Source organism: Marmota flaviventris, chromosome 14 (genome assembly GCF_047511675.1).
Source record: "Marmota flaviventris isolate mMarFla1 chromosome 14, mMarFla1.hap1, whole genome shotgun sequence".
Taxonomy (NCBI): Eukaryota; Metazoa; Chordata; class Mammalia; order Rodentia; family Sciuridae; genus Marmota; species Marmota flaviventris.
In genome coordinates this window covers 10,729,007-10,747,017 of record NC_092511.1, presented here as the reverse complement: position 1 = coordinate 10,747,017, position 18,011 = coordinate 10,729,007, and the positions used below count along the sequence as shown (strand labels likewise).

Here is an 18,011-nt window from a genome sequence, read left to right as displayed (position 1 = left end):
TTACAGCTCATATTTTTAGTGCAGCAATTTTAGAGCTTTTGAGGGCTCAGAGAATATCTTAAGAATTAACTATTATGAACTCTTTCTGACCAGCACTTTCCACACAACCTCACAGGAAGCTGGCATTACTGGCATCATGCCTGTTTTATTGAAGAAATTGAAGCTTTAAGACAAATGGCCTACAAGTTCATTTAGGTAGATAGTAGCAGGGATGGGTTTGGTCTTAGGTCTGCTTGTGATGAGTGCTTTTTTTTTTGTAGATGGACACAATACCTTTATTTTACTTTAATGTTGTGTTGATGATCAAGCCCAGTGCCTCACACTTGATAGGCAAGAGCTGTACTACTGAGCTACAACCCCAGCCCACAATCGGTGCTTTTTCTATAACCTCTCTGACTATTGTCTAAATATTTAGTTGGGTAATTGAAGAAACAGAAACCAAGATTTATTGTTCTTAAAAATAACCAAGACTATATATTACTTTTTTCGGGGGAAGGGACCCTAGGGATTAACCCAGTTATACTTAATCACTGAACCACATCCCCAGCCCTTTCTTAAAAAAAAAATAATTTATTTCAATTAGGTATTCCCCAGCCCTTCTTAAAAAATTATTTTTAATTTTGAGATAGGGCCTCAATAAACTGTTGAGGCTGGCTTTGAATTTGTGATCCTCCTGCCTCAGCTTGGCAGTCTTATCCTAAACATGAAATGAAAACAATCAAAATCATTTATATAGCAACACTATAATGATGAATTATTTTTCAGATATATTTTACTTAAAGTGAAAAACTTTGCAAAGTAGGTTTTAGAAATACGCTTCTGGGATTACAGGTGTGTGCCACCATGCCTGGCTATATATTTTTATTTCACGAAGAATGATCTATTTTACTACTCAAGCTTGGTAGCAAGTTTGGTTATGTTTCTCTTTTACACTGTCTTCTTCTTGAGTATTAATACATTTTTAAAAGGGATCTACTTTCCTATGCAGTAACTATATTGTAAATATTTAGTTCATTTTTCTACTTAGCAAAACCAAGAAGTAAATAGAAAATTGCACAATATCAGAGGTTACACACTCTTTCTCTCTCAAGGCATTAAGGGCAGTGGTTGTCATGTTAACAATAAATGATGGTGGCAGCTGTTGATCTATTTTATATCCATAATTATAGAACTAGTAGCTTACAGGTTCTTCTAAATTGTGGTTTAATGTACACAAAACTTATATGCCTTTAAATAATCAATGTCTGACTGGCATATAATCTTTTAAAGGATTTATTAATAATCAGATTATTTATATTTTATAGAAAATATTGGCTTAGAAAATTGTCTCATTCTAAAGACTTTTGTGTTTTTTACTTTTACATTTTCTTTTCATACTTTGACAGTGTTTTTTTCTGAGTTGTCAACCAGGCTTTTCAAGATGATTTTTTTCCCTTAATTTTAAGGATACATTAAAAAAATTGTTATCTTAATGAGACTTCAAAATCAGTTGGCTAAAATGTGTACTAAACTCTTTGTGGGCATGAATTTGTTCACTGACTTCCCAGAGTATACAACAGTACTTGGCATGTAATATTTATTCTTGAATATGTAATATTTAATATGTAATTCTGGGATGTTAGAAGAGCTATAGTTATAACCATTTATTGATATGAGATTTCTTTAAAAACAGGTAGTAATTCAGAATGTTTGGAGTGTTTAACCTAGAATTCAGTATTTTCACTTTAATATGGCATGTGTAACAAAAGGCATAGAAAACAGATCACTCCTTTTTAATTATTCCATGTAGATGATGGGCAGTTGAAGAGAGTAAAGCAGTTTAAATTCATTTTAGTACAGAGATCTGATATTTGACATTAAAAAAATCCCCTCAGAAAGGACAGATAAATTTTAATACAATATTTGAGAGAAGGTAGTTTCTACTCTAAATATTACTGCCAGTAGTAGAAAGCTTTAATTAGTGTTTTAATTAAGAAAAAATCAAATGGGACATTTGAGCTAGTGGTTTAATGTCAGCAGGAAGCTAGAGGAAATTTCATTGAGCAAACATGTGGTTTAATGCCTTTTTTGGGAACAGCTTTATATTATTCACATACACTACAGTTCACTCATTTCAAGGATACAATTCGCTGATTTTTAATGTGTGCACAGAACTTTAACTATCTTAATTAGTTTTATTCATTTTATAATTTTTATTACCCTGAAAATGACCCTCTATCCTTTAACCATCACTCCCATATGTGGGTCTGCATTTTAAGGAATTCATAATCTATTAAAAACTTTTAAAAGTTTTTGATAACTCATAATTTTTGGTTGAAGAAATATTTTTAGGATATTTTCATATTTGGATTTAGGGTTTTGTGTTGATTTTGCTGCTATAAATAGACAAAAACTTGTTAAGGTCAGGGGATAGGCTGGAGCACAAGCGTATGAAGTGGGTAGAACTCCCAGGGACTAACAATCATTTATAACATGGCAACCCTGATGACTGTCAATGATTTGTTTGTGCCTGTTGACAAGTCCTTTGCTCTGACCTTATGACTTGTATAGGATGGAATCTTCAAGATGAGCCTTTCACCACAAGGAAGCCTCCTTGCAGCCACTCATTTCTCAGGGAAACTGAGCATCTGGGCCATCCCGTCTCTGAAACAACAAGGAATGTGGCATCAAAATGAGCAGGTATGTCTCTTATGGGTGAGTACTGTTATAGTACTTCAGTTTATTCAATTTTCTTTTTTATAGCACCCACATTAGTTTCATCATTCCAAAACTGTCCTGTTATTCAGTTAAATTATACTATCAGTTGATGTCAATAGAGTAGGACAAATTAATAATAGACAGCAGAAAGAAAAAATGTGCCTTGTATTTCCCTGAGACTGTAAACTGAGCAGCACCTCTTCATTTAAAACAGATCTAATAAGACAGAATGGTAGACTTGTGGAATCTAAATTAATTGAAGGTGAAGGGAAGCTAGGATGGGGGAAAAATCCTCTCTAAAATCTGTGTATAAGGAAAAAAAAATCTGTTTTTTTTCTTTTTCTTGTACCATGTATTGAATCTGGGGTGCTTAAATACTGAGCCACATCCCCAGCCCTTTTTTCTTTTAAAGAGTCAGGATATTGCTTAGGGACTCTCTTAATTTACTGAGGCTGGCTTTGAACTTGAGATTCTCCTGCCTCAGCCTTCTGGGTTGCTTGGAATAGATGTGTATACCACCGTGCCCAGCTGCATGCACTGATTTTAATGTGTGGTTCAATACACTCTGTATACCAGGTGTTGTCTACTAGTTGAACTGTTCTTCCCCACCACCCTTTACATTCTAAAAATTCAGAATGAAAATGTTAAGATTTCAGCAAAAGTCAGTATGGTCAAGGATTTGGAAGGTAAAATTCTTAAAGGGTTATAATTCTTAATACATATTGCTAATTTTAATCATATGCTTTGAGACTTGAAAGGAGTTCCTTCTCTTCACTCAAAGATGAGTTGCCCTAACATAGACAAAGATGGAACATTTTCATTTTTATTGTCCTGAAATGACCAGTTTCAAGGATTAGATGGCTTTTGTTTTTTAGTAACGGGTTGAATTAGCACTTATAAATAATTTAAATTCATAAGGGAAGGTAGAGTTAGATCATAAACTTGAACTTGGTTTAAAACCCCGTGGTTTTAAAACATGCTTATAGCCATACATTGTGATAGTGGAGGCTTAAAGAAAAATCTTTCCTCAACTACCTGTAGTATGATATACATTTTTTTTTACTCTCTGGTTACTTTACATTTTATCATTTTAAGGATTAATTCTTCTCTCATCTTGAATTTTCCACCATTTGCCCATGGACAGATCCATCTTTGGATAGTTTTATGATTCTAAAATTAGAGCATATTTCTTTAATGATCTGAATGGATCAATGTCAGAATTACTAATTTTTTTTCCAGAATAACAGAAAAATAGAAAGTGGCTCTACATTTTTCTACTGTATTCTCAGATTAAATTTTTTTAGTTGTTTATGGACACAATACCTTTATTTTATGTGGTGCTGAGGATTGAACCCAGGGCCTTGCATGTGCTGGGTGAGTGCCCTACTGCTGAGCCACAACCCCAGCCCCCAACTTTTTTTCTTGTACACAGAGGATTTTTTTCCGCTCCTAGCTTCACTTCACCTTCAATTAATTTAGATTCCACATGTCTACCGTTCTGTCTTACTGGATCTATTTTAGATGAAGAGGTGCTGCTCATCCTACGGTCTCGGTAGCGAAATATAAGGCACATTCATTCCTTCTGCTTTGAAACTATAGCTATTACCTTATTTCTTCCCTGTGGAGTGATCACCTGTCATAACTACTTAACATCTTTAGCAAGATATGTCAGGCAGCAGAGCTTTCACCAGACTGTTGAACTGTCTGGAGATGGGATTATAGTTTAATTTGTATGACATATTTCATGTTGTACTTCCTGAGGCTTGATATATGGAGTCTGTTTCCCATCTATATTCAGAAAAAGACATTATTTAAGTAATTGATACAAAAATATTGTGTATGTTTCATGGTTGTCAATGTGTGGTGATAGAGTATTCAGCTTCCTTGGGAGGATCCTAATGTTCTTTGGATATTTGGGAAATTTTTATGCTTGTGCAACATGTTTTTAAATGGTGAAAACCTTTGAATTATAAAGATGTTTCCCCCTCCAGGCTTTGTTTTCCTAAGTTATTTTGATTTTCCTAATAAAAATATCGATCAATTTCTGAAGCATTCTTAATATTTCATCTTCTGAGTATCCTAGAATGTCATGTATACAGTATTAGAACTATTCATTGCAAAATTGATTAGTGTGCTCTTTTGTTTACTGAGATTCTGGGGCCCCTTTATTGCCTGCAAAGATAAATTGCATCTTATTGTGGTACTTATTGGCATACACTCAACTTTTTGACTGGCAATTAATGACAAAAAAAGCCTAACCAATCAGTGTCATTATGATTCATTACTGTTTAATGTTGTTCGTTAGATTTTTATAGTGATTATGAAAGAAACTTAAAATATCGCTTAAAAACCTTGAAACCTGGGAAGGAATAAATGTAATTTTCCCCATGGTTTTAAAACATGCATTCAGATAAGTTACGGGAAAAAAAGGAGGGGATTTCAGAAATGGAAGAGGGAGGTACATGGTAAGAAGAGATGAGTTCAAGGTATAAGTTTGACTCCATCCTTGCATCAGCGAGGATCTTTGTATAGAAATATGCTGAGCTTTTAGAAGGGGAACACAGTAGGAAATGCCATAGTTTGATTATTGAGCACGTACCTTCTGTGCTTTTGATTCAATTGCTCCCTGAACAGTGCTCAGAACATTTTTAAGTCGATCTGTCAGGAGGGATGCAACTTGATTCTCAAGCTAATAAGTGTATTAAAACTCTACAAATCGCTAGTGTTACTCGTCAGTTCTGATTTGGTTGACGTAGATTTTTTTCCCTTAATGTCTGCATAAACTGGAAAAAGTAGCTTTTTGGGGGTCTCAGAACTAGAAACTGACTTGGTTGCCATTCTGCAGGTTATGATGCCCTTTGCTTAGGGAGCTTAGCTAGTTAATGAACCCGAGTCCTGCTGGGATTGCCATCCCTGCTCAGCAACACAGGCCAGGGGTGCCAAGCCTTCCCTTTTCAAGCAGCTGCTCAGCCTGGACAAAGGCTATCTGGATAGAACAGACTCTGCCCTCTGAGATCCCAGCCAGTTTTAGCCTCAAAAGAAATTTAGGTCTAGAGTTGGGGATTGGGAAGGCATTTATATTTATTCTCTTAAATCCTGTGACTGGTAAAAATGCAAACTCCTCTGTTGACTTGTCATCCCTTCTAGTCTGATTGTCAGGTGCTTTACTCTTGGACCCTCCTCTCCCTGTCTGCTGCTTTTGTCTCAGCTTTTCTACTGTTTGATCATAGTTTTCTTCATTCCATCATTATCTCTGATGAGGTTTCATCCTCTTAAGACACACTGGTTTCTTTGAGTATGCCTATCTCAGACCTTTATAGCTTGAAAGGATGAAGGTGCACGTATGATTTTTTTCTTTTACAAAATTTACTCTGATAACATCAGCTGTTACCTAATGAGCATTTGCTTTGTTCTATGTTATGTAGCAAGCTAAGATTTGATTTCAACTTTCTGACTCTGTTCATGTGGGAAAATATATTGAAAAAGTGGGAGAAAAACGTAAGCCAGTGAATGCCAGCATGTCCAAAACAAATTTTTATCCCCACAGTATTAGGCATGTCCTTACAGTTTAGGAACACTCTATTATTTGAAAGGTGAGATTTCTTTTTAATAGATTAAGAAGGCAGGAATTATATTGTTTGATTCATTTTTGGCATTGATTCTTATTTAATCTTTAAAAACACAGAAATTGTTTTTCTCAGTGAATATAATGCAGACCTTTTTTCAGCCCTCTTATATGTGCTCAGCTCTTAAGAAGTTAGTGTGTACCAGGTATTAGAATTAATAATTGAGAAAGTTTCTCACTCGCAAACACTTAGCTTTATAATAGATTTGTAGAGACTTGTGACATAGTGGGGCCTGGGTTGGAGGTGGTCACTATTTTCCAGCAAGAGGAGTTTGTATAACTACTGAGTCTTCCACTTGTGTTCTAGGAAAATAAGTAATTGTTTTCTTTTTTTAAACTATTTTTTTAGTTGTAGGTAGACACAGTAACTTTATTTTCATGTAGTGCTGAGGATTGAACCCAGTGCCTCATGCATGCTAAGTGAGTGCTCTCTACTTTCTTGCTACAACTCCAGGTCGGTAATTGTTTTCAATTGGGACTTCACTGTATGTGTGAATAAAATCTAGTGTGTGAAGTGTAATTTCTAAATACTTTGTTTCTGTAGTCTTAATAACATAATTGTGAAACAAAAGTTGAACTGTTCAGCTGGACACAGCGGCCCACGCCTGTGATCCCAGCATCTCAGGAGGCTGAGGCAGGAGGATCATGAGGTCAAAGCCAGCCTCAGCAATGGCGAGGCACTAAGCAACTCAGTAAGACCCTGTCTCAGCTAGGGACGTAGCTCACTTGGTGTAGAATACCTGCCTTGCATACACAGGCTCTGGGTTCAATCCCCAGCACTGCCCCCCCAAAACAAAAATACCCAGAATAAGGCTAGGGATGTGTCTGAGTGGTTGAGTGCCCCTGAGTACAATCCCTGGTACCAAATTAAAAAGTTAAATTGTTCACTGAATTTCTGCTAAGTTCTAGTGTAGGAAGTACACTAACCTTAAGGTATGCATAGTCTTGCAAGGGAAATTATAAATACAAGGTAAAATAACATGTTAATATCATGAAAATGTAAGCTTGGAGGGGAAAAAAAAAAACAGAATTCACTGGTAGTGCTGGGAGAAAAATTCTTGGAAATTTTAGTAAGGCTTAGCTATTTACAGAGTAATTTTCATATTTTTGTTTATCTCATAGCATTCCTACTCATAAAAAGATGTTTTTATACCCATTTTAATAGATGGGAATGGTGCTAAAAGAGTAACCTAAAATCACTATTAGAATCAAGATTCCATTTTGATTCAGGTTTCTGACTTCATCACTTCTTCCAGTGCATATTTAAACTAATTTTATCCCTTTTTAATGTTTTTATTAGTGCATTTTAGTTAAAATAGTGCGATTCATTTTGACATAATCATACATGCATGGAATACAATTCTGTTTCAGTCCCCAATACTCCCTCCCCACCACTGGCCTTTCTTTTTATTTATTGCTTTAACTGGTGATTTAAGTTTTTGTTCAAGTTTTTTACGCTTAGATAAAATACTGATCTCCCCCCCTCCACCCATGGGCATATGAGTTAAAGGGAACACCAGGGAGAGTTATCACTTTGCAGTATATATGAGCAACATCCTCTGGAGTCATGTGGTTTATTATGCAGAGGACTTAGACATGTGCAAGTGTAGAGTAATAAGTGAAAACTGTAAGATTGTGGTTTACCAAATGTGTAGTGTCTCCTTTAAAGAGAAATGCAGGCTTTGAAAACTGACATAGCTGGAGTTTTCTCATTCCTCTTGCCATAATCAGGTGAGCTTGGGTCAGCCAGGTAGAGCAGAGCTTTGCCTCTTTTAATGGCTGCTCTAGGAAATCAGTGGATAGATTATAAACTAATGAGTTTATAATAGATTATCTGGTAATATAAATACAATCAGCTTATAATTTTAGCTCAAATGTTGCCGCAGAAGAAACTAATGTGACTGCTGCCCTGTGCTACCCTGAGCCTCTTTTCCAAAATTCTGTATTCGGCTCATTTGGGGCTTTCTTCATGCAACTTGCCGCTTTATTAGTTTTTATAATATACTTTGTGTGATTGAGTATCTTCTCTGTAAAACCTAATGATTAAAGATAGTTATGGAAGTGCCTATTCTGATTTACTTCTATTCAGTTTTGAGTTGATTTAAATGCTTCAGCTTTCATTGTCAATATGAAAATCCATCTGGCTAGAAATCTGTGAGTGTTAAACTTTGTTCACGTCTGGAATAGAATAAAATGGCTTAAATGCTTTTCATTTCAAACATTTCCCGTATGTTATATTTATATCTTTACATCTCATTTTTGGCCTTAATTTTCCTCTAATGTTTTATTTACTTGCCTATTTGTATTTCTGTAGGTCTAGAAATGGGAATAGACAAATATATTTCCCATTTTATTTCTTTAAGCATAGTAGGTGTTAGACTAATTTTGTTAAGTGGATGAATCAATGAAGGATCAATGGGAAGATGACAGTTTACGTGATTCTTGATAGAATCCACAGCTATTTTCACAACTTTGCTAAACTATGAGCTCTTTGAGAATGGCCATTAAGTATTTCATGAAATGTATTTCACCCACAGAATTTTTTAGGCAAAGCATATTAAATACTAATAAATGTGGAATGAAAAATTCATTTGAAATGTTCCTTTCAGGAGTCTGATGGAGGGTAGAGACTTTATTATATTTAGATTCCACTTGTAAAAATAAATCAAAATCTTTAGGTGTGGGGAGAAAAAAAAAAGCATTGCTTTAGTCCTAGTAGCCTTTCTATATAAAACCTCTATCCATGTTCTTAGGACCTTCCCCAGACTACTGCTGCATTAAGTGATGGCAGCATGATTGTTTGTAGATATGCAGTAGCAAGAATATATCGGGGCAGAAGGGTGATTCCTTTCTTCACTATATAAATGTCACAACAGACAGGGTCATTTAATAAATGATTTTTTTCCTGATATCTAGAATTTGGGAAGGGACAGCTTTTACTTTTTGTTCTTAACCAGGCATTATAGGCAGAGATTCAGAAGGGTTGGAGTTGGTAAAACAGTTCTTACTTTTCATTGCTGACCTTTGTCAGTAGCAATTCCAGGATTTCATCTGTAGACCTTGTCAGCTGACCCACATTGGGCAACAGAAACTGACGGAGTCGAATAAGGGTTATAGCTGAAACTCCTATAACAAAAAGTCGAGAGGTTCCTGAGTTTAAAGCCAGCCCTATGCAACTAAGGGGGAGACCCTGTCTGTAAATAAAATATTTAAAAAAGGGCTGGGGATGTGGCTCAGTGGTCAAGTGCCCTGGGGTTCAATTCCCCCACCCCAAGCACATTGATTTAATCAAAGTTTCACAGGGTCTTAGAGCCTTCAGAAACGAAGACCCAAGATCCAGGGAAAGTGGTCTGTTATTAGTGCATTTTAGTTATGTAATAGTGACATATTCATAAATGCTCGTAACATAGTTTGCTCCATTTTAGTTCCCAGTATATTGTGTTTAGGTTTGACAAAGGATGGATAAGGGAGGGGCAGTATACACAGGTTATTTTGGTAATCAAAAGGCTCTGGAGGCATTAACATTTCATTCTCTCAGAGGTGGTCTCCAACTTTCTGGACCCAAACTGGCCTCCATTTTTGTGATCTGACCCAATTATCTACACTGACTGCCTATCTGTAATTTTTGCTTCATTCCCCCATACAATTTTAGGGACACCTTACTATAAGGAAAAAGGGCGATGAAACACTCTTGCTGCTTCAAGCTGAGAGGGGGTGATGTAGGGTCGGGCAAACAGTTTGGAGTCCCCTTTTAGAAACTGGGTTGGTGGAGGGGTCCGTGGTAAAATTCTGGTTCCAAAAGAACAGGTTGTAAAGTCATCTGGGGGTGGGTTCTTCTGAGATAGGAACAAAAAGATATGAGATCAATATAGAATAAATGTTGCATCTGGAACATGTTAGTGAATGTCATGCAGATGATAGAAATCAATCTCTCACTAGGAGGTGCAAGATCTGAGAAGTTGTCCCCATAACAAAGCTGGGGGAGGACAAGGTTATTTGGAAATGTAAATCTTCAACATTGCCGGAGTTGTTGAATGTAAATACAACACTGAATTTTTAATATCACAGATTTTCCATAAGATGTAGTTAAGCTACTTAATATTATCTGATTTTTGTAAAATATTTTTATTGGTATGACCTCCTGTGTTTAGAGATCCCTTTATTTCTGTTACTTAGGGCTAGATAATCATATTAGCAAACATTAAGTCTACCTGTGTAGGAGGTTAGGAAGATCTCAGGCCTTAAACTGACTAAAAACTTCTGACTCTGGCAGTTTCTCTTGACAGTGATCAGGCACTCCTGCCTAAGAATCTTCTCTTCTGTAGTCTCCAGTCTTATGTTTTGTGGGGTTAACACAAGTGTACATCTTAAGTTACACTTATTTTTTTTCTTTTGAATGCCAAGGATGGACTGTGCTTTGGTTATAACTGTTCTGCTAGATATTTAAGATCAAGCTGGTCAGATTGACCTTGTTCCCATCTGTTAAGAGTCAACTGAGTTTTCTCAGTTGCTCTCTAAGGGCTTCCTGGGCCTTCTCTACTGATGATTAGTGACTGGCAAGTTGCTTGTAGAGGTCATGGATACTTTGTCAAGTCTTGAATTTCTCATGAAAGTTCCTTAGGTGCTTCTCTACCTCGCAGACACTTGGCAGAGATCTTGAGATGAACTTCTGCTTCATCTGCCAGACTCCTCTTCAACTGGGGCCGTGCTTCTCCCAGAGAGCCTTCCTGTTGTACAGCCAAGGAGCTCTGAGAGACTTAGCCAAGCTCTTTGCATATTCTTCTTCAATCTTTATCCTCTGTTGACAAATTCAGACATTTCTTTCTACATTTGTTTGCCTTTCAGTTGCTTTTGGAGCACCAGTTCAAACCCAGCCCTGGTGCCATTGCTTTGCGGTTTTTTCTTATCAGCCCAGAAGTAGTCACAATAGCTCCTCTCTGTTGGCTTTAGCAGTTGCTGTTCAGGCATTGTGTCTGGGTGAGGGAATATAACGCAACTTATCTTCTCTGTGCGGTCAACTGTATTTTCAAGATTATATATTTAGTCTTCATTGCCTAACGTCTGTCTTCTGGGTGGTCTCATTTGCTGGAGATGCTTTCCATTGAATTTTTAATTTGCTTATTGATTCCTTCACTTCAAGGATTTCTTCTCAGGATCTCTTTATTGAAGTGATCTTTTGCTACCTGTATTTGCTCTTATTTCATCCTTTAAGTTGCAGAGCAGTTTTACCAAGTACATTCTGAATTCCTTTTCTGACATTTCTTCTACTGTACTGTCAACGGATTCTATTATTGGAGCATCTTGGTTTGGAGGCTTTATACCCTTGTTTTTTTATGTTGTTTGTGTCTCTTCCCGTTTATTGGTGTGCATCTGAGGCAGTACAGTTTCTACCCTGTAGACTTGTAGTGTCCCTGAAGGTTTCTAGTATCTTGCCTTTGAGAGGGAGACCAATATTGACAGCACAGATCTGGGTTTCAGTTTCCATAGGCTCCACCACAGTGCAGTCCCAAGATGACTCCTGGATCACAAACAATTGATAAACTCCCAATATTTTAATTTTGATGGACACAATAATTGAACATATTTACAGGGTACAGTATGATACCTTGATACATGTGTGTAATAGATAATGATCAAATTGGGGCAATTGTGATATCCATCTCAAGGATCCTGAACATTTATCATTTCTTTATGTTGGGAATCTCCAAACTCTTTTTTGTTGTTCTTATAGTTGTAAACTATAGTAGACCTATTGGCAACTGTTTTCTAAGATTTAAGATTTCCAAAAAAAAAAAACAACTTTTTTTTTTTACTAGTCTTTTCCATGCTGTTGTAACTTTGGAGATGAAGTAAGGAACATTGAGCCAATAGTGTATTTGACTTAATGATATCTGAGAGATTGATATGCCATTATGTTCCCAAAGATGAGCATAATACCATGTTGCCTTGATTGTAGAATATGAATGGATTAACTTTGAAGATTGCATGATTATCTTCTTTTACTTAGTAAATTTTTAGTCACAGAAAGTTAGAATTAGTGGACAACATGGAGGTTGTCCAGTCAGGTCTTTGTGCTCTGAAGACCAAGACCTGGAGAGGTTGCTCAGTTTATATGGGGCTGAATTTGAATGACCACCAAGGCTAATGTTGAGACACAACAATATTGCTGTCTTCCTCCTATTATATAGGGTGGGTGGGGTATGTGTGTGGAGTGAATTCTTATTGTATTTTGCTTTCATTTGTGTTAATTGTACATTTGTTAACTTATTGTGCTTATGCATTCTATTTCATTTATAAAACTGAGTCACAATACCTGCATGTGCCCACGTGAACTCTAAGAAAAATTGCTTTTCCAGACTACTACGTTGAGGAAGATTTCAGTTAATTGTAACCAAGATCATAGAAAAGCATCATCTCTGTATTTGGTTATTTAAAATTTAATTCCATAACTGTTGATGATTTTCTCATAATTTTCTTACATAGTTGACTCAAGAAGTCATGTGTATATTTTCATATTTAGCCAGGCTATGATGACCTTAATCCTAACTGGAGGCTCTTTACTGAGAAGAGAAAAAAAATAAAAGGTGAGTTGTAAGAAATGATTGTTAAAACCTCAAGAGACAGCTCTTATTACATAAGGTATTCTTTAGATGGTAAAGTCTCTAGGTACTTTTGCTTCACCGTGGAAGAAACACCAGAAGTTCACAGCATTAGAACCAGGCAGTAGACTCAGTGCTCTGTTTGAGCCTCCCTAAAGGGCTGAAGCAGAGCACAATGTCTGTGGCACAGGTCTCCTGCCAGAGCCAGCCCTGAAATGGCACACAGGTCAATGCTCAGAAGCACACATCTTTTCACATACCTCTGGAGAAGATAGCTGTAGGAGGTCTACAACTGGTAAGCTGAAGAGTAATCTTTGTGGATGGGAGGTCATTAGGATTAGGCTGGCAGGGCTTTCTTTTTAATTTTTTGATATATCTCCAATTTTAAAATTTATTTTCAAAATGAGTGCATATTATAAATAGGGAATAAATCAAGATGTATTTTTAAAGAAAAGTGCTGATTGTTACTTAATTGGTAAACACAAACAAAAAATTGTTACCTTGAGGTTTTTCTTTTAATTTTTGGCTAAGGAATATACATATTTTTTCTTGTGGTGCTGGGAATCAAATCCAGGACTCGGCGCACATGAAACAAGTGCTCCACCACATGGCTCCCCCCCCCCCCCACCCAGGATTTTTTCTTTCTCAAACATCTCCGAATTTTTAAGTGTCCCTTACAAAATCAGTAATAGACACACATTTTGAATCTACATTATTATAATATGCTTTTTTCCACATTTAAAAAGCATTGCAAATATTGATTAATATTGTGTCAGAATCCAGGCTTTGAATGACGTGTTTTGTTAAATCATCTGAAACACTCATTCAGAAATATTTGAGAAAAAATAATAATTTGTAAAAGTATAAGTTAGAATGTGATTTAAATGACCCACCCCTTCTTCCTTCCTTCCTTCCTTTCCTGGAAAGAAGCCCCAGAAACATATTTTCTTTAAATTCTTTGTATGAATTGCCTTAGGCTTTCATTGGAAGAAAATAGTGTTAGGATTTTTTAAAATTAAAATGAGTTATTTTCATAGTGCTAAACTTCAGTTTCAAAATCTTTCTCCTTAGTTTGTTTTTAAATTTATGGCTTGTTGTTACAGGTATTACCTTTAAACCATATCATCTTTTGTGGGACAGCTAAGGTTAAAATAAAAAGCACAATGAATCTGACAAATATCATCATTTCTTTTGACTGCCTCTGTTGGGTGGAAATTCTTCATTGGCTTTGAATGCTTTTTCCTTTATTAAAAGTTTAAGAGGAAATCGGCAGTGGAAGCTATTGTATATCTGTCATATAGTTTTAGAGGGCATACTTCTGTTCTTGTTTGTATGAAAGTGGTAGACATGCATTTTCTAAAACCTTTTAAAATCTTAGTATACAAATGCATTTTGTATTTATCTGCCTTTTAATTTATGTTGAAAATGGTGATGTATCTTTCCTGAGTATATGCTTAGATTTTTTTTATTTTAATAATATTGGTGATTGAACCCAAGAGTGCTGTCACTGAGCAGTATCTCCAGACACACACACAAATTTATAAATTTTTAAAAAAATTTTCTTATTTTGAGAAAGTCGTGCTAAGTTTCCCAGTCAGCTGTGAACTTGTGATCCTCTTGTCTCAACCTCCTGAGTAGCTGCGATTACAAGTGCATTTAGGGGTCTGTCTATATTTTTTTGGTGAAAGATTTTAATTGACTTACCTCTACATCCCTAGAGCTTTGGACTTTGACTAATTGTTGGCACTTAGATATTTGTTAAATGAATTACTATACCACTGTCTACCTCCTACCTGAGTAAAAGTTTAATGACTTCAACTTGATTATTTTTTCTGATTATTTAAGATACCTTTAGGGTCCACATACTATAGATAGGTTTGAATTTAAAGTTATTATAGTAAATACATTGTACTTAAATCTGTGAATGTGGGTTTTTTTTTAATTTGCATTCATTTTCTTCTTCCTGTTAGATAAAGAGTCCTTTTACCCACTGATAGATGTGAGTTGGTGGGCTGATAGTGCAGTGATTTTGGCTCGATGCTCTGGTGCTCTAACTGTGTCTTCAGTGAAAACCTTAAAGAATTTATTGGGCAAGTCTTGTGAATGGTTTGAGCCATCACCTCAAGTCACTGCTGCCCATGATGGGGGATTTTTAAGTTTGGAGGTAAGACTTTCCTCTTTAAGAGTAAACGTGCATTTCACCAAAAATCTAAATATTGAGCTTAATTTTTGTTGTCCCATGATCTAATCTTGTATTTAAAAACAAAATCTGAGTAGCATCAGATATAAGACACAATATTAAAGTTCAGTTAATAAAAAGAAATTGCATCATGATAGAAAACTTGTGGTCATTATGCCTTCAAAGCCTTTCTTCACTGAAATGATAAATTTTTTTCTAGATATCTTAAAATGTAGAATGGGATAAACTATCATTTAGGTATTTCCTAATGTTTAACTTGTTTCTTTGAAATGTGTTAACTTAAAATTTTGGGTTCTTTTAGTAAAACAAAACAAAAAAAAAACCTTGTTTACCATGACAAAAGACTTGAAAATAGAGGCTAGCTTTTGAGAGTTACGTTTTGGTCATATAAAATTCTTATTTCAAGTCTTTTTACAGGAACAGTCTTCAGTGGCTATCATTTTAGTTCAGACTGGCAAATGTTTTTTGTTCCCAAGTTTGTTATTGAGTCTAAAGATGTTCTTTAAAGAGAATAGCTTAAAATATAAGCCAGCTCTGTTAAGCCTGAAATGAAAGTTATCTTCAATAACCAGGCTTTCAGATAGGGAACTTTGTTAAGCTCTTAGACTTTTTTTTTTAAAAAGGGGCAGGGAGAGAGCTTATTTTTGATGAAGCAAATAGATACCTTAATGTTCATTCTCTAAATAGATGTAAAATATTGTCATCCAATTTGTCCATATAGCAAGTACAGGAATATCAAAAGTAAAAGCAATTCATTCTCAAGTTCTTTCTCTAAAATAATTAGGCATATATTTATAAGACTATTAATGATCTGTCACTAAAATAGCCTTTGGTTTTGGAGATTTGGATCTGATAATGTCCATGTATGTTTCTGCAGAAATTAATGTATATGCTTGTTGTTGGGTTCCATTTTGAATCATAATAATGAATCAAGCCAAAGTAAAGTTGAAAATTTTGTTTTTCATTAAATTCTGAAAGGTTGTTTAGTTCCTCAGTATTAATTTTGTACCTCATTTTTCAATTCAGTGTGAGATTAAACTTGCCCCCAAACGATCTCGTTTGGAGATGAGGGCTGGAGAAGATGATGAGGGGGGAGAGGATTCTGACTCCGATCATGAAACATCAGCCAAGGCTCGCTACTTTGGGTACATTAAACAGGGTCTTTACTTGGTGACTGAAATGGAGCGATTTGCACCTCCGCGGAAACGCCCACGAACCATTACCAAGAACTACCGTCTTGTCAGTTTGCGCTCTACAACTCCAGAGGAGCTTTATCAGAGAAAGGTGAGAATATCCTTTTTCTACCAAAGGATGAAGGAATCAAACTCCCCCCGTCCCACCCAGGAAAAAAAGCAAACTTCTCAATAAAGGAAGAAATTTAAAGAAAGGGGTGTTAGATCATTGACAGTTTAGAATTACTAGTTTTATCTTAGTTTTGGGTGCTGGGGATTGAACCCATGGGCACTTTACCACTGAGCCGTTTTTATTTTGTATTTACAGACAGGGTCTCATGGAGTTGCTTAGTGCCTTCCTAGTTGCTGAGGCTGGCCTTGAATTCTCAATCCTCCTGCCTTGCCCTCCCAAACCACTGGTATTATAGGCATGCACCACTGAGCTCGGTGCCTTTTCATTTTGAGACAGGTCCTCATTAAGTTGCTGAGACTAGCCTCAAATTTGTGATCCTACTGCCTCAGCCTCTGGAGTTGGTGGGATTACAATTGTGCTTCTAGCTCTCCCCTTATCCCCATTTTAGTGGGATAGAAGATGATGGTACAGAGGATGGTTAACAAATAGTCACTAGTGAACCAGCCAACTACTTGGTTTTGGCCTACAAGCTAAAGATATTGAGGGAAACAAGGCAGACCACTTCCCAGCCAGGGATTTTGATGGGCAGCCCACATGACCCTGCATACACACCTTGGAGTTATTTGTGCCATTTGGCAGTGCTGTGGCTGTAGCCCTGGAGCAGGAATCGGGCTATAGTATTCTGGTCCTGGTTTTGCCATTGTTCGATTTTATAAGCAAGTGCTCTTTATCATCTTTGTTAAAGTGTTGTAAGAATACTAAATTTATCTTGTATAAATGTCAGTGAGCTTCCGGTGGCACAGTGCACAAAATGGCATGCCATACTGTATTAGGTCAATACATTATTCTCATCCATTCTTTAATAATAGTGACCTGTGGATAGTTCTGTACTATTAATGTTCCCGCCATTTCTTTTTTTGTTAAAAGATTGAAAGCGAAGAGTATGAGGAAGCCTTGTCTCTGGCTCACACCTACGGCCTGGATACTGATCTCGTGTATCAGAGGCAGTGGAGGAAGTCAGCAGTCAACATTGCTTCAATTCAGAATTATTTGGTATGTTAAAATATTTTAGTAATGTGGTAAATTCATGTTCATGGAATATTCTTTTATAGGTTTTATTTTAGGGTACTTTATGTTGCTGACTTTTCTATAGGTGATGAAGTGTTTTTTAACCTGGAAAAATTCTCTTATCAGGATCTGTTGCCTCTGTAACTGAATTGTGATGGTAAAGATGTTTGAACAAAGACCTGATCTTCACTGCATCAGCTACCTTTCTTCACTCATGTTAGTCAGGGTCTACTCGGGAACCACAGCAGAAGTTTCAATTAGAATTTTTGTAGTCAACAGAGATTAACTGTAAAGGAGTAAAGAGAATTCCATGGAATACCCTTGGGCTGAAGGAACATGCCCATGGAGGGAATGCGCTTGGAAGAGAGGCCTCTTCCCCTAGGCTGGGATTTGGACAATGTTAGACAAGGATTGGTTGCAGCACACTGGATTGAAAAGTTCTCTGGGTTGTGTCGGGCTAGGGCTGGTCTCCAGTGACCCTGGTTGGCAGTTAGACCGCCAGCTTCGATATCCATCT

General features: G+C 36.4%; 1 protein-coding gene across 2 annotated transcripts in view; it reads left to right on the top strand.

The window, feature by feature from the left end:
* The window catches only part of Nbas (NBAS subunit of NRZ tethering complex), a 340,725-nt gene that overhangs the window by 69,732 nt on the left and 252,982 nt on the right, over positions 1-18,011 (top strand). For both annotated transcript variants that reach the window (XM_071601352.1, XM_071601351.1), the window contains exons 12-16: positions 2,551-2,679; positions 12,843-12,906; positions 14,892-15,085; positions 16,148-16,405; positions 17,354-17,479. In XM_071601352.1, the coding sequence (XP_071457453.1) occupies positions 2,551-2,679; positions 12,843-12,906; positions 14,892-15,085; positions 16,148-16,405; positions 17,354-17,479 (771 nt within the window). The remainder of the gene's footprint in view (positions 1-2,550; positions 2,680-12,842; positions 12,907-14,891; positions 15,086-16,147; positions 16,406-17,353; positions 17,480-18,011) is intronic.